General features: G+C 43.2%; 1 protein-coding gene across 1 annotated transcript; it reads left to right on the forward strand.

The window, feature by feature from the left end:
* The first annotated feature begins 1,102 nt into the window (after nucleotides 1–1,102).
* Nucleotides 1,103–13,653, forward strand: prr16 (proline rich 16). The gene is made up of 3 exons (XM_048242539.1): nucleotides 1,103–1,362; nucleotides 5,077–6,125; nucleotides 12,073–13,653. The coding sequence occupies exons 1-2, from the start codon at nucleotides 1,228–1,230 to the stop codon at nucleotides 5,932–5,934; spliced, it is 993 nt and encodes a 330-aa protein (XP_048098496.1). The 5' UTR covers nucleotides 1,103–1,227; the 3' UTR covers nucleotides 5,935–6,125; nucleotides 12,073–13,653.
* The last annotated feature ends 3,688 nt before the right edge of the window (nucleotides 13,654–17,341 follow it).

The following is a 17,341-nucleotide window of genomic DNA, read 5'->3' on the forward strand; positions in this document are numbered from 1 at the left end:
CTGGCAGCTTGAGGGCTGTGAGGAGCAATTCCCTGATTTTGACAAAAAGTGTATTGATTAGAGTCACAGACTGTAACCTTAATGATTTTGAAAAAAAAAAAAAAATCCATGCCTTTATTTCCTCATGACTGCTAATGCAACTCACACTACAATTTATCAACTATGCATTTCACATTTCAACATTGCAGCTGGTGTGCATTAACACACAATAGCCATAGCAACCTTTTTAAAGTTTTATTTTGACTGGCTCCACACCTCACTGACTGACTCTTACTTGACATTTCGAGGTCAGCTGACCTGTTTTTACTTCCGCAGTTACATAAAATAAATAAGAGAACCTTGAAAGGGGGCGGAATTCTCCATCAAAATAGGCCTAGACCTAATATCTTTCAGTTGAGTCATTGCTATTGTATGGTTTTGTTTAGCACTGTCAGGAAAGGTTGAGACATCTCAATGCACCATTACGTAGCCTTATGCAACTATGCCAGTAGCCTATAACTTCACTCTTAAATCTGACCACTAAACATCTACACTATAGGCCTACGTCTACATACATTTCGGTCTAAGTTCGATTGTGATAGTCGTCAATTCAGCTTCGACCAACCCCAAGCGCTATCTCACCACAGACCTGACCCGTGCCGTTATGGTATGTTTAGACCCTTAATTCCAGTGACATAGCCTACACACGCTCACTTGCAGTGACGTTGGCTATCTCCCCCCTCGTCCGCTCAAGGCATGCAGTCAGTGCAGTGATGCTTGTGCCATAATAGGATGATCCCTTGTGAGAAAGGGCCCGCTACGCAAAATATCCAATGTAAATGAGGTCTGATGAAATGAACGCATTAAATATTCAAGAACAAACGTTTATTGATATACAGTGATAGCGTACTACCTAGGCATAACATATTTTGGCCATCTTTTCCATAGGACAATGAAATGCTATATAGGCTACTGCATGTGCTATGTGCAGTCTGAGTCCACCAACGCAACTTTACTTCTTTAAAAAAAAAAATATATATATATATATATATATATATATATATATATATATTACCGTCTTATTTGAAATGCGCATGCGCGACAGCTTGGACGCGCTTCCCCTCATTTTTCTGCATTGTATATCGGGGAAGAGGAAATAACATAAAATTAAAATGCATGAACAAAGTGCTTATGCTGAATTCAAAGGATTCATTCGAGATCCTTGATATTTTTTTTTAATATCAAAGAATGTCAGGGGCAGCAAACCCGGAGTCGGAGGGAGTTGTCTCCAAGGTAAAAGTCAAAAAACAGATCAAGACAATCGTGCAGGATTTAGAAAACGTCTTGGGAGATTTGAAAGATGTGGCAAAAGAGCTGAAAGAGGTTGGTGCTTCATTTCTCTTCTGGTTAGAGTGGCAATTCTGAAGTGAATAAATAATATGACATTTGCGCCTTACTGATGAAGGGGATGTTGTGCATTTGATTTGTGTCTATGGGAAACATTGGGGTCATATTTTTAAAATGTGACTTAAGAATTGACCACGGGTTAGTCAGAGAGCCTACCAGTTAGGATACTATGCCCTGCGACGGTCACTCAAATCATCTACCATTTTATCTGGAAATACTGACGCAATTACAGCCTTAGCAATGCAAAACAGTAGGCTAGCCCATTCTGTAACGGGGCCACCGACTTTCCCCTGAAAGATCCGAGTGAGAAATATTGGTTCTTATCATGTTGTTATTAGTCCAAAACAGAACGCTTTGCCAACCAGATCAAAATATGTAGATATGTTCTCGGATATGTACGGGCTCTAAAGCTCTTCGCAAATATGGTCAGTCTTCTTGCTATTTCATACCTATGTTATACACAGAGCACTAGTCGTTTTGCAGACTTTATTTCAAAAATTTCTTACAATCTTTCTTTCCGAACCATTTATTGGCAATCATTTCTAACAGACCATCATGACTCGGCTTTCCCTTCCAATATGGTCTTCAGGTAGCTTAATTTAAACCCATACAAATAGCCCATCATGCATGCTTGGACGAGCCGAGAAGCCTTAGCACATCACCTTCAGTATGCTACGCGTGTGAGCGATATCGGGCTGATGAGGTAGCCTTACACCGTCTCCACAAGGTTACAAATATGACCGTTTTTGCAAGTGTTTTCACCCACTCAACCCACATGGCTGTTCCACGTTAGAGACTGTGACAGCAGCTTCTACAATTCTCATTGGCACAAAAAATTGTCAGGATGCACAGCTCTGTCAGTTATCCCAGGCTATCACAGCGGACAGTTGTGCGCGTCTGAGCAAGCCGACCGCTTGGCGTGATTTAGAAATTATTGGTGTCGATCTTTCCCTTTCTTAATATTACGCCCAAGCGGATTGTTCGTAACGAGAAAAGTTGGAGGCATTTTATGCAAAGCGTCAGTGAATAGTTAACATACATTGGCAATTGTTTTCTTTTGTTGAATGTCTAATAGGCTATTATTGCGCAAGGCCCTGTTTCTGTCTGCTTGCTGGTAAGAGGGAAGGATGATGTCTTTTGGTTCTGAGTTAGTGGTCCAATAAAATAGACACGTGCTCCTTTTATAATGACAATATGTACAAATTTGATTTCAGATGGTGTCTAATAAATAAACTAAACATGTGATATCCCTTTTGAGGAAAGCTAATAGGCCTATGTGGACAAGACATGTACATTACTTGTTGATGTCCTCATAAAATAGGAACGGAATGCTTAAGGCAACGGAGGATGTTCTGCACAAAGGGATGTTGATGCTGGTCTCACAGCCTGCAGGTATCCTTCTCACCTCAACCATGAAAGTCAGGGTGACAGTGCGGATTTAAAAAAAATAATTCATCCTTGGATTGCACAGTAGTGTGTTTATATGATGTCACCCTACTGTAAAAATATTTAAAAATATGTTTAAGCAAGATAATGGATTTTAATCATTTCTCATGATCATAACATTGATGATGATCATAAGTCATGAGCTTTGCTCTGTGTAACCAAGCCTGACATGAGATGAGAGTGGATATTTGAGCCTTTAGTTTAAAGGGACACCAGGCAACGTTTTCGCGTTAATTAATCATCTTCGTAAGTCGGTATATGGTTAAATGACTCATTACGGGGCGAATGGAGGCTCTCTCGCCCGCCCCTACTGCCTGTAGGAAGAAAATCCCACTTGCCAGTTCGGTGTATCCTACACGCCGACCGAAGCAGGATCAGTTTACAGCACAGAGGCAGGCTAACGAAACGCTAGAGATTGTTGCAAACGTGTGTAATGGCAGAGCCGGCGAAGAAGCATCGAAAACCCTTGACGGAAGACGCAAAGAAATGGAAAAGAGCTTCAGACCGAGCGAGGGGGAGTTTCGTAGAGAAAAAGCATCAGGCTTGCCTGGTGTCCCTTTAAAGTGTAAAACTCCCAGACTTCAGAGGAGAAGAGTTGAGTAAGAGCAACCATCCCACTCCCTGCCCACTACCCCAGTGCATCCCTGTGCTGTAGTGCTGATTGCATTATACAGACCCCAGTGTATTACTCTGGCTATTTATTGTTCTTACATGCTAACTGCCAACAGAAACAGACTCACATGCATCACTCATACCGCAGCCAAAGCAATAGGCCTCCCCACCCCTAATCTATCAGACCTCAACAGTAAACTCACCAGTAAACTCACCTCATCAAGACGCAGATACAGGGCTATGGGGTGGAAGCGAGTACGCTTTTGGAAAAGCTTTGTGCCCTCTGCAATAGCAGCACTGAACAACAGATCACAGTGGTGATGGATCATTGTGCCGCCCTCATTCCTCTGTAATGCCAACTGGTGATGGTTTTCTTGTTTGTATCTGTGTAATGTGATGTATATGTGCTGTATATGTGCTGTTGTGATATATGTGCTGTATATGTGCTGTTAACGTCTATGTGGGTGGGGTATGTGGTGACAGGGCGGTGGGTGAAGAACCGTAACTGTGTGTACCTATGTATTTCATGTCTGTGAGGCTTGTATGGTATGTGAAAACAAATTTCCTATGTAAGGACAAATAAACTAACTAACTAACTAAGCACTGATCACTGTAAGCGTATGCTTCACAGGTCACAGTTGTTCCATTTTGCTTCAGTTTCCTCTGGTGTTGGCTAGAGTTGTGAGTGAGATAGCCTCCCTCTTTGAAGTCAAGCCATGACTCATTAAACAGCTGCTCTTAAGCCAGTTTCTCTGAGGTGAAAACTGTAAAGGAATAGACATAGAATCTAGTTGTTTTCTCAAATAGAATGAATTATTTGTGTGTAACCGCCACTGTCTGGTATAAAGGGAGTAGAAACTCTTAAAAGTATGGAGGACTGTGGCATTGTTAGCTATTTTGCAACTTAACAGTCAAACAAATAAGCTACACAATTTCCTTTAGGGGTCTTTCCAAAGGCTCTTTTTTTCTCCTGCTGGAGAGCCTAGTGCGGTTGGAGAAATTGGATTTCTTTCCTGCAGGGCATATAGATTCTGAAAAAAGAGGAGGATTTCACCAGATATTACAAATAATGTTTCAAATTGAAATTTCTACTTAATTCATGATTATTCAGATGTCTATAGCTCTGTAATACTTCTACAGCTTTTGGAGTTCTTTACAAAACCATTTACATTGCTTGAAGGTTCTTTATATCAGTGTCTAGTTTTTTAACAGATACCTTTTCCTATCGTGTTACAGAGGTCCATTGGCAGGATAATAATCAACAGAGAGAGAGCATCCCAATTTAATCATCCAGACTGTCATGTCTATCAGTTCCATTGAGCAAGTGCGTCAACATAACGCAGCACTAAGATGACATTATTCCATTTCATTCCCTGGCCAAGTATTTGCTAGGCTCTTTCTGTTTATTTTGAGTTTTTCTCTCTGCAGGTTGGCAGACCCCCGCAGTGCAGTCAACCTTAAATGAAAACCATTGCTAAGTGTGAAGCATTTTTGTTTTCATGTCACGGAATGCTTCATCTCTTAATGTACTCTATTGTGTGTGTATCTGTCTGTGTGTCTTTCTATTTTTGCCTTTGTGTGTGTGTGTGTGTGTGTGTGTGTGTGTGTGCGTGTGTGTGTTTCTCTTTGTAGGTGGTGGATGAGATAGACACTTTGACAAGCAGCCTGCGTCTGGAGGAGGAGATGACGGACAGCTCCAAAACAGACACGCTCAACAGCAGCTCCAGCAGCACCACGACGACCACGACTGCCTCCAGCATGGAGAAGATCAAGCCCCACCCAGACGAGTGCCTGTGCCACCCTCCGACGCCTCCATCGCTAAACCCAGGTGTCCTCACCGTCCTGAGGAAGCCCCACCCCCCACCCCCGCCCCCTCGCCTCACCCCCCTCCGCCCGGACGAGCACACACACACCCTCACACACACCCTCACCCGCAGCCGCAGTCCCGGACGAAAGCCCAACGGCACTTTGATGCGGAACGGCGTGTTTCCTGGGAAACCAACGGCACTCCACAACCTCGACTCCTGCTGCCCACCCAGACCGATTCCTGTGGACAACAGCAAAGCACTGGTACCTGTCGTACCCCCACCTGTCCCCATGCTGCTGTCAAGGCACGACAAGAGTCGGTGTCTGCAGTCGTCGGCGGTGGCTTCCAATGCTGTGGTTGCCACGGCAGCCACAACCCGTGAGCGGGTGCGCTTCAGTGAGACTGTGCAGTACCATGGCTATTGCCCAGACTGTGACCTGCAGTACGAATTAGATCACACGGACCTCCACCTGCACGATGAGCTTGTTGAGGAGCAGGTCAGCCCCACGCACCGCTGCTGCTCGTCCCCCTCGTCCCCCCCTCTCCCTCTGGAGAACGGTGGCCTGACCACCAGCCACAGCTTCCCCCTGTCTGGCCCCATGCCACCGCCCTGCACACCCCACTCCTCCACCCTCAAACCGGCCAAGACCATCCTACGCAAGTCCACCACCACCACCGTTTGACCTCTACCCTGCTTCCATTTAGTATGAATTGAAATCTAAATAGTTCTAAACATACATCTATTTTTCTTTTATGAAATAGTTGTCTATTTTTACAAGTACTGTCTAGAAATGGGATGAAGGAATTAATTATCAGATGATCAAAAGTGAACTTGGAGACGCATCTCACACGGGGCATGCAGTTCATCTGGATGGTGAGTGACTCATCAAAGGCTTCTCTTGTGAAACAGTAAGCAGCAAGTTCACTAGCAGGTATTGGTGGTATATGGCTGTAATTCATAAGGGCTCTTAGGCGTGTTTCCATAGAACAGACCTACATGTTTTCCCTGGTGAGGCCAGTTTCATAGACTCCCCTCTGAAGATGATTTGGCGCTTCAGGCTGTAGCACTTGTTTAGTTTAGGGAACACACAGCTCTGAAGACTCTGTGCACTTTAGAGGGTTTCTTGTGTAGATGAGGGTCTGGTGAGAATGTGAGCATGTGTTGCCACTTCTTGGCTTGTGGTTCACTCAAGAACAGAGTGTACGTGTGGGTTGGCAGAGGGAGTGTGATTGAGTCAGTCCATTAAGTACGACCTCAAGTCACCGCAGGAGTGGGAGATGGGAGAGAATAGACTTCATAAAAAATGAGGGATTTGTCATTATGTTCTTGGTTAGATTTTTGTCAATGTGAAGCGGGTGAATTTGTTTAATGATAGAGTGCTATTTCACTGTAGCGATACGAGGACTACACAACAATAGTCTGTCAATAGTAGCCATTGAAGACCAAGTCCAGTGTAGTTCAAAGAATGAAATTACATGAAGAACTAGAGGAATCTATCAGTTTTTTAAAAGGGATAAGGAACTTCCATCAGTAATGTTTGAATTTCTATTGTATGATACTGGATGGAGTTTTTAGGTGGAGCATGAACAAGCAATAACATGGCAAAGTATTAGTTATGGTCTTTGGATGTATCCACTCAGATGTGTTTGTTCATGTTAAAGGCTTCTGTTTGTGCCTCAGGCCTCCACTAGAGATTGTTATCTCACTATAGCCAATGAGCTCATTGTAATCTGGTCAGCACATTTTGACTAATAGTTGAATTTAAATCATATATAACAATGATATAATGATAATCACTGCAAGCATAATTAAGAGTCACTCTATTACTCATGGTGTCATACTAGACCAATGATCACAGCACCAACTTAGCTAATCATTACGTAATTACCTTGACTGATTAAAAATACAGGAATTTAAGCAGCATTCACTCATCATTTCCCATTTAAGGGAGACAACAGTGAGTATGAAACGCTGTGCACAGATTAGTGTCTGAGAGCAAAACAAACAAGCTTCCACCAACAGCCCGCCACAATTACGCTGGGCCATTTAGCCGCAGAACAGTCAGTGCCTAACAGCATGCTGGGAGCTCATAATGGTTTGGGAGTGCTACTCATCTGCCTTGTATGCTCCAAACAAGCCTGACCTCTCATGCTCCTGGACACGGTCACCTCTTTTCCTAACAGTATCGACAGATGGCCATGAGAAACTCAGGGAAATGGGAAATGAGAATGGGTCCCAGGTCAACTCCCAGGCTGTGGCCTTAACACACGTTTGCAGGCACACTCTCCTGCTGTTTGGTAACATGGCACTGTCTGTGTGTCCTTCTCTCTTGGCATTCTCACTTATATCTTCAAAAGAGACACTGGACAACATACTGTCTCTGTCAAATGCTAATACACTGAAATCCACAACTGGCAATAGCACAATTGATAAAAGATAATAGACTACCTTTTAACATATTAGTCTGACACCAATAATTGACAGTGTCAGAACAACACTGACAGAGTTCTTATTTTTACCACACTCCTCACTCATTTTATTTGGACAAATCAACTCTGGATTGCAAAATGTGTGGTGGTTGTACCACCATTTTTTCTAGTTGTATCCCACAGTTTAGCACTATCTTTTTCCTTATCCATGATTGTATCATTCAACCTGGCAAGGAAAAGTGCTAGTTCTTCATTTTGCATACAGTGACATGAGAGCCCCTAAGGCACTAACAAGCGGCCTGGCCTGGCCTGCAGCTTCCCAGTCCATGTACAGTTTCTCTCGATCGCTTTGACCTGAATTTCCCCATGGGGATCAATAAAGTATCTATCTATCTATCTATCTATCTATCTATCTATCTATCTATCTATCATCTGACAGAAACTGGGATCCACTTGGTCGTCATTATCACCTTCTTTGCACAGCACAAGTCATCTCTTGCAAATGTGTGTAATGATTTATTGAAATCACACAGTGATTTGACTACAAGATGTGTTTGACAGCAAAATTTGCTTTTGCTGCATGTTTTAAATGTTTTGAGAGAGTAAGAGCCTTTTGCAAGGAAAATGTGTCACTTTGGCCAGAGTGCTTTTTTTCAGACATGCGTGTTAACCGTTTTGAAAACGTGATGTCAGAGTTGACACAAGCATCAAAGCGATCGACAAAAACTGTAAAGCTATCGAGAAAAAGTGTAATGAGAGGCTCTGAGTGTCTGTGCTCCTCCCACTGCCATTCTGTCAGCCTAAATATCGATAAACCCCAAACATGGCCACAGAAAAGAGCCCATAGCGAGGAGGAGCCTGCTCCTCTCCCCTTCCTGCTCCTCTCCATCTTTAAAGATGAGCTGTGTGCTGTGCTGTCAGGGCCATGAGCTGCATGTTCTCCTCGCCTCCTATCTCCTCGCTCGCTCTGTCTCTCTTGCTTGCTCTCCCTGTGCTTATGCAGAGCAGTGCTCCCACTGCATTCATCATTTAGATAAGCAATGCTGCTTACTCAAGTGTGTGGAAACTGAAACATGAACTTAAAATGAAATGGGAGGGGGAGGGTTAGATGGGGGGTTGAAGACATAGCCGTATCCATCCTGCCTCAGGCCTGCATTCTTGTTTATGTACGCAGATCAGACAAAATTACTTCATAGGGCGCCTTAGTGGTGGCCTGCGCTGGGTGATAAGTGTGCCAACATGCATGCTGAGTTTCCATTGCAAGCCTGTTTGTTCAAAGGAACCTGTTTCTCCTGGTGAAGGAGTGTGTGAACTAGATTTTCTGTTTGTACAGATGAGATGATCACCGCTCCTATGCTCTGCCAATGTGTTTTGTTGCCAAATATGTGATGTGTGTGTGTGTGTGTGTGTTTGTGTGTGTGTGTGTGTGTGTGTGTGTGTGTGTGTGTGTGTGTGAGTATGTGTGAGAGAGACAGAGATTGAGCGAGAGGTGGGGGATTTGTGGATGACTGCGTGTGAAAAAGCAAAAAAAATGTTTGTGTGTGTGTTGTATAAATGAGCAAAATAAACAGAAGAACCCAACGCAGAGAGTGAAAGACTGCTAAGATGGCACAGCAGCGTGATGTATGATGTTGAATGTATGGAAATGGTAATACAAAAACACATCTCATGATTAACCAGGACATTTGTATAAAAGCACCATTTACTCAGTGGCATTGACCTCAGTAAGTGTGCATTTCCATATTGGTGAGAATGGAAAGAGATTCGTGCAGTATCTGTCTATTTCACGATGCACTTACACACAACACGAATCCGTCAGGAGCCATGAGCTCACATGGTCCTGCCTGTGTGATCCTCAGCTCAGCTCAGCGTGTCTGGGGGAGAGCTGTGGTGGAGTTTTTGGAGGAGTCACAGGAAGTAGTAGGACGGTTTGTAGTGTAGATGACAGTTCTAAAATATCACTCACGTGGAGGGAGGAAAGGTGGGAGGAACGAGGAGCAATGATGTGTGGACCTTTTGAGTTCTGTATGAAGCCCTGGATATACAAGGATACAAGGAGGTTTATTTGTCACATACATAGCAATACTAACGTAAAGCATGTAGTGAAAGAAAGATCAAGAGATATTTTGTAATAAATAGCAAGAGAGAGTATAAAGTGCAGTGTGTGTCCATGTGCAAGTGTGAAAAAAGAAAAGTGTAAGTGCAGTTTATATAGTCTTGTGTGTGTTCAGGATACGGATGACTGGAGGAAAGAAGCTCCTCAGTCTCTCTGTTCTGGTCTTGTAGCAGCAGAGACGTTTGCCTGACCTCAGTCTTTTGAAAAGTCCATGATCAGGATGTGAGGAGTCCTTTACAATACTTTGGGCCATGGTACATAGTCTTTTCTTGTAGGTCTCCTGCAGGGTAGGGAGAGGTGCTCTGATGGTACGTTCGGCACCACTCTGTAGGGCACTGCAGTCACGGGCTGTACAGTTCCCATACCAAGTGATGATGCTACTTGTCAGGACACTCTCCACAGCTGAGGAGGAAAAAGCCTTCAAGATATGTACCATAGCATACTGTTTACAAAAACCCAGCATGTAAGGTGTGGTGTGCACTGATGCCCATTGTTCTGTTTGAAGACTGCTTAAGTAGGGGGCGTTAAAGGGAACAGTTGGTTGGAAGCTCAATGCTCATGTAGTATGCATTGATACATATTGTTCTGTTTGAAAAGAACGTTTGGGAATGTTCTTCTAAGGAACAGTTGGTAAATGAGGCTCAGTGCTCTGTGCATGTGGTATGTGTTGATAATGATACACATGGTTCTGTGTGCTTTAATAGGCATTGCTCTGTGTGGGTATGAGTGTCCCTTTGTGTGCCTGCATGTGTACACTGATGTAGGTGTGTGCCAAGCCTGTGCTCTCGTCTCGGGTGTGGAGGGTGGTCAGATGTGTGCGCTGGAAGTCAGGGCTCAGGCGGAGAAAAGAAACAGTCCAGTCCAGTCCGCCTTCATCATGCCTCTTCACAGGCCGTCAAGTCCACAGACATCAGCTGCTTCTCCAAAGGTGCGCAGTCTTATGACAGGAGTCTGTGGTGAACAGCTGTGGGCAGTGAACATGTCAAGAGGCGGTCAGATGGAATCACATTGGTCAAGAAGCTATGAAAAGCGGGAACAACAGGCAAAGGTAGATCAGGAGCAGTACGTGTGTGGAGGGGAAAAAGAGGGAGATATACACAGGATGGTGTTTTGCAAACAGTCATCTGCTTGAAAGAGTGGGGGCAGAGAATGACTCCTGAGCTCCACATTTCAAGGATAGGGAGCGGAGATGACTGAAAGGCATTTATTTTTTATGTCAACTTTTATTTTAAGACGTGATTTACGAGAATTTGAATTTGAGATTAGTTTTAATGTCACATCTTTTTGAGCATGACAGTATTTCCAACATGTTTAGAGCACGCTGCAGCACAGTTCTGCCGCATGTTGCAGGCTGGTGGAATAGAAGTTTGAGATGAGCTCTATACTGTAGATTTTATTTGCCTTCCATGTGGGCTGTAAGGAAATCAATATGGCGCATCACTTGGGCCTCCCACACAGAGTGACCCTGCTTGGCCCTCAGATGCCTCTCTCTCTCTCTCTCTCTCTCTCTCTCTCTCTCTCTCTCTCTCCATGCAGAGTCATCCACGGAGTATGGATATTCATCAGCAGCACCATTATCATTAGCTTCCATCACTGGTGCATTTGATCACAGAGAGGGGGGAGGCACAACATTCCCCAGCTCTGACTAATAAAGGAATAAAAAACTGTGTTTTATAACGTTGAATTAAGTAGGTGTAACAACTCAGAACAGCTGAGATCTCTTGAGTTTCAGTGGATGGGTCAGGAGGAGAAACTCTGACAGTGAATTAGGAGAGAAATAATAAGTGAATGCTTCAGATCCAAACTTTTCGGTGTGAGTACCGTGGGAAAATGTGGTTGAGTTTCTAGTGAACATGTGCTCCTCTGTCTGGGAGTGTTCTCTCTCACAGCTCCGACCTGCTTTGCGCTGCCTTCCTACCTCAAGAACTTTCCAGAGGATTGTAATCTGGCAGTTTGTAAGAATTGTAGTTCAGTCAGTTGGCGGATCTTATTTAAGATTCATTTGGTTCTCACAATGTTGCAGGAGAGTGACAGGGCAAGATCCACCAGGCCTCCCACTGCCTATTTCTGGAAAAAAAACGCAGGCATGAATGGGTGTGTGTGTGTGTGTGTGTGTGTGTGTGTGTGTGTGTGCGTGTGTGTGTGTGTGTGTGTTGGGTGCGTGTGTGTGTGTGTGTGTGTGTGTGTTGGATCCCTTTGTTCTGCAATACTGCATAACATTGCTTGTGTGTTCTCTGTGCTGGTTTGATGTTGTTCTGGTCTGGTTGTGTTACAGTGTTTGGTTATCTGCTCCTGTGCGGAGCACTGGGGACGCCGACCAGGACGGCGAGGTGCCACCGGACTGTCCAGCCCTGGGGAACCTTCCAGTAACCACCACCACGCTGTCTCACTCATCACAGCCAGAGATGCAGCAGAAGCATCCCTCACGTGTGCAACACACCACACATTCGGGGGAGGAATGCTTTCGCATATGGCTAAGCCGAGTGATTCACTTCCAAAGAAGCGGCAAGTTCTCCCAGAGGAATTGAACGTGACCTGCATGGTGGGAAATCTTCCACAGAAGATGCCAACAAAATTGTCTTAAGGAAATAATAATGAAACATGAATCATGACCTTTGGTGAAGTGGCACAGCATTGGTGGTTGAGGCTGTGCAGTGCGATATGTGTGTGTGTTTCTGGCCTCTTTCCTGATGTGTTCACATAGATCTGCTCAGAAGGAGAGCCACATAAAAGCTGTGGTGTAAAATCTGGAGATTTCTCTCTGTAGCGTAGCACTGGTCACTTGCAGTGGCCATCATAGTGGGTTGGTTTTCCCTAATGCCACTAGAGGGCGTGAGGGATGTGATAGGAAGTGACGGGTTCTATACAAACACGCCGAGATGCCCAGGATGGAGAGGACAATCCTTCTCAGCAATTTCAAAAGCAGCAGGGTTTGACTAAAAACAGAGAGAGGGGAAAGATGTTTTAAGTACATATACATATACATATATATATATATATATAAATATATAGTATACATAGGGAGATTTTTCTAAAGAGATTTTGAATAAAAAAAATATTTTTGATATTTCACAAGATGATTTTAAAGATTGCTCACTACTTTTTTGCAGTACAGTAATCTCAGCAGGGCATATATGGATAATTTATTTATGTATACTTACAAAGTACAGTTAAAGAAAAAATATTTATATGCTTCTTACATAAGAAAAACAGAAAAAGTGGTGTGAACAAAATACGAAATAAAAAAAAATAATGATGCCAAATACATGTTTTGTGAGACAAGGCATGACCCACAGACAGAGAGCAGGATGGACTCCTCCACATCATTCATTGTTGTGGTCTTCTATGCATTTGACTAGAGATGGTCTCTGGAAACGCTGTGACTGTTTTCTGTCCTTTCTGTCCCTTCCCTTTGGTCTGGTTTCCCCATCCCAGTCCCTGTGTCTTGTGCAGTATGTCTGGATGGGCTGTACACAGTCCCTGTGTCTTGTGCAGTATGTCTGGATGGGCTGTACACGGTCCCTGTGTTTTGTGCAGTATGTCTGGATGGGCTGTACACAGTCCCTGTGTCTTGTGCAGTATGTCTGGATGGGCTGGTCCTTTGTCTTCTGCCTACTTTGTTTCCCAGCTGCTCTCCTCTCTATTCCTCCACTTAGCCCCTCCCCCCATTCTGTCCTTCTTCCCCTTCCTTCCTGACTCCCTCCCGCCTCCCACACACACTCTTCCAATGGTTGGGCTAGATGCTGGCCAGGGCAGGTCAGCTTGATGTCAGTAGAGGAATGTCAGAGAGACATGAGTTTCTACCAGACCTTGTGAATCATTGCACTTTGCACTGTCAATTTTATTCTTTATACAATGGGGGTATTTGTTCCCTTTAATATGTGAAATACAGAGTACATTTACATCTTTTCCTTTGTGTCCTATCTTTCTTTCAAAGTGTGTGTGTGTATGTTGTGTTATGATGTAAAGTGCCTGACTAGTCTGAAAAGGTAGAAGGCTGAGAGTATAATATATGTAATCTATGTAGGCGTATAGCATTTTCATTAAGATTTGCGTCTATTATACTAATGGTCTATTATGTAGATACTATGGGCCCTTTGGAAGAAGAGAAAGTTAAAATCGTGCCATGGAGCAGAATCTTAGTGATGGACAACATTTTCCATTTTGCATGTATCAATTGGTGAAATCCTTTGACTGATATTGCATTGGCTACGTTTTGGGCAACATAGTTTAGCAATATTTGGAACTAACATACAAAACAACGGGCAACTTTTTTTGGTGATAACAGTTGACCCTGAATGGTATAAGACACTATTCTCTGTTATGTTGCCTACCAGTTTGGCCTAAAAAGGTGTCTCGATTGTCATTAGTAGGGACAGGTGTTTGGGTGATGACAGCGGTCTTCTCAAAACCAAGCAGCCTCCTGTGTCTGACCGTGTTTGTGTTTGACACATAGCCAGAGGAAGGAGCTCATGCATCATTCACTCATTACTCTTTAATTACCAGCTGCATGGGGGAAGTGACTGCATGAGACAGTCGGACAGTAGGCTTCTGCACACAAGTGCTTGGTCCACCTGGGGCTCTGCACACTGAAGTGTTTAAGTGATTCATATGATTGTGTTCATTGTTCCGAACCTGACACTGGGACATCATCAAAGCACAAAGCCACCTGTTGGTGGAATAGATATTAGCTACAAAGATGAAGACAGATTGGTTTGTTAATTATTCAGACCTGCAGTATGTATGAGCCTGAAACCTGAAAGGAGAACTTATCTATACCATGTTGGGTGTACCAAACCTCTGTAATTAAAAGCATCAAAATAATCTCTTTTTGCTGCTTGTTGACCAGTACTGAGTGTTGAGACCAAAGATAAAGAGCTACTTAGAGTATGTGATCTACTAAGTGAATACAACAACAAAAAACCAACAGCATAATTATTCTCTGTGTATATGAGTAGGGTTTGCTGAGATCTGCCTTCATCCTCAGTGCACTGTGTTCTTATGACATATTGCAGCCAGTAGATGGAGGCACAGGGTCAAAGCCCTCTCATCAGCATCTTCACAGGCACACACTTCTCCAATTCAGTTTGCAACCAAAGGAAAACAATTCAAAATAAAAATTTTACTCTATATGAGTAAAAATGCCAGAAATGCAATTAATTGTCTCTTATATTTGTCTATTCTTTAGTTAAATTGATGTTGTCTATAAATGTGTTTTCTTCAACAGCACAGGTAAGTAAACTGGAGGAGGCGGGCTGGTGACACGAGGCAGTCCTGCAAGGTAGCACATGTAAGGCCACCACCTGGTTTGGTGAATGATGTGAGAGGAACAGGAGGAACAGGAGCTGTGAAAGCCCACTCAATGACTCACAGATCTTGGCGAGTTTGACAGGATTTGGCTTCCTCATAAAACATTTTCATTTCATTCTGATATTCCTGCCATGCCAGATATTAGGTAAAAAATACTCGTTAACTGGCCTCTGAAGGACCATCATGGTTCTTAGATAATGTATTTTTCCCTGTTCAGTTCCTAACCTCAGTAGATCCATTAATGCACTGTTATCTATCATAGACTTTGCACAACTTTGCCTTGTCCACTGGGTATTTTTTTGTTTGATAAATCTCTTCGATACAGAGAGAGAGAGAAAGATAAAGTGAGTGCTCACTGCAGCATCATGTCCACCTCCAAAGGGCTGTTGGCCAACCGTGGAGGTCCCAGAATCACCAGGAGGTCTCAGGTCGCAGCAGTGCACACACTGGCTGACTTCCTGGCCTCAGCTCAGAACAGCCAAGGCTACAGAAATCTGAAGACTATGGTCACATAATGACCATGCAACCTCAAGTCAAGTCCAGTTAAGTCAAGTATCCAAACTATGAAGATGACCGTTTCTTCATTTGAGTGAAAGTCAGTGGTGAATATGGGTGAAAGTCTCTGCATACTCACCCCCATGCAAAATATGCCCCCTTACATATGAAACTATGAAATCAATTGTATTTTCAGCATATCATTGGGAAGAAAATAGAGCTTAGTTCAGTCCCATAATGGGGGTGACCACTTAACAAACATAACAAATTTCAATCCCATGAGGAGGCTTATGTGACCAATGCACTAACTGCCCATTTCTATAATTCACCTAACCTCAGTTCTGAATCACCTCTCTGTCATCTAACTATACACATTAGCAGGCCCGGAGAGCCAGATGTAACCAGGTTACATTACTCAGGTTTCATCACTCACAGGTAGATTAGCTCATTTGCCAGCAGTAGTTTAAACAGGTCATATGAGTTATTGCAGCAACTACCAGTTTTGTTCACTAATAAATCAGTCATGCTTTGACACGTAACAGCTGACCCAGGCCATACACTGTCTGACTGTTTGCTTAGCAACCAGATTGTGGATCATTCCAATCCTTCAGCACGACTAAAGAATCCCCTGCAAATTCCCATGAAATCTGCAGGTTTGTGGGTGTGAAGTCCGCGCCTTAAAGTGTTTACTGAGACCACATCTCCCCGCTATACAATCAGCAGAGAAAAGAGGAACCACAGAGAAGGCAGCTAGAAGCCAAGGGTTGGGAAAAAAACACTCTCGCACTTCATAATCAGGTCAAACTTACAAAGAAAATTACTATAAAATATTTCTATCCTTTTACCATCTACACATATAGTTATTTTCTCCCATTTGTCATCTTTTTTGTGACATTGCCTGTACCATGACATGCAGTGCTATATTTAATGCATCTTTTCTCTACTGAATAAATACTGATGTAGTGACAGAGTATACCTCTGAGTGTGTCTCTTCATCCCTGATGGAGTATCCTAACATCTTCCATTTGTCTGCATCTAGTTTTCCATAATGTTCATTCCATGTTCAAAACCATTACAAGGGTTAAATTTTGCATAAGTGTTCTCGGTGGAAGATGTCCTTTCCACAGCTGAATAGATGTTTCACTCCTTCACACACAACCTATAATTGACATTGGAACCTCCATTCTATTTAAGATCTATTTTTTCACCTCTTCAAAAAGTTGGAATCAGCATTTGTTTTTCAAGGCTGGCAGGTTTTCCACTAGTGCTACCAAAGGCCTATTCTGTTGAAGATATTCTTTTTGTAACAGCTATTTGAGAGGCATATTGCTGTTTTTGGCTCATTACAGACCAAAGGTATCTGTGGTGCAGGCATGCTATTGATACCTTTAGCAGGAGATAATACATTTATTTTCTAAAAAAATAATAATAAAAAGTTTTCTTAACATTGTTTTCTCTGGCAGAGTTAAAGGGCAGGCAGGCACATAGATCCTATCAATAGATAGATCCTAGAAGACACAGAGCTGTCTTCTTCCCCTTAGACTTAGATACCCTCTTCATAGGGAAATGACTTTGAGATTTTGGATGATGCCACCCCGTAACATTGATAACCACTGCTGCTGAGGATTATTCCAAGCTTTCTTAAGATTCTGAAGCAGACTGGTTGGAAACCAGTGACCAAACTGATGTGAGCTTTAACAGAGCTTAAGGGCACTATCTAATTCTGTTGCTCTAAATGT

Source organism: Alosa alosa, chromosome 5 (assembly GCF_017589495.1).
Source record: "Alosa alosa isolate M-15738 ecotype Scorff River chromosome 5, AALO_Geno_1.1, whole genome shotgun sequence".
NCBI classification, from domain to species: Eukaryota; Metazoa; Chordata; class Actinopteri; order Clupeiformes; family Clupeidae; genus Alosa; species Alosa alosa.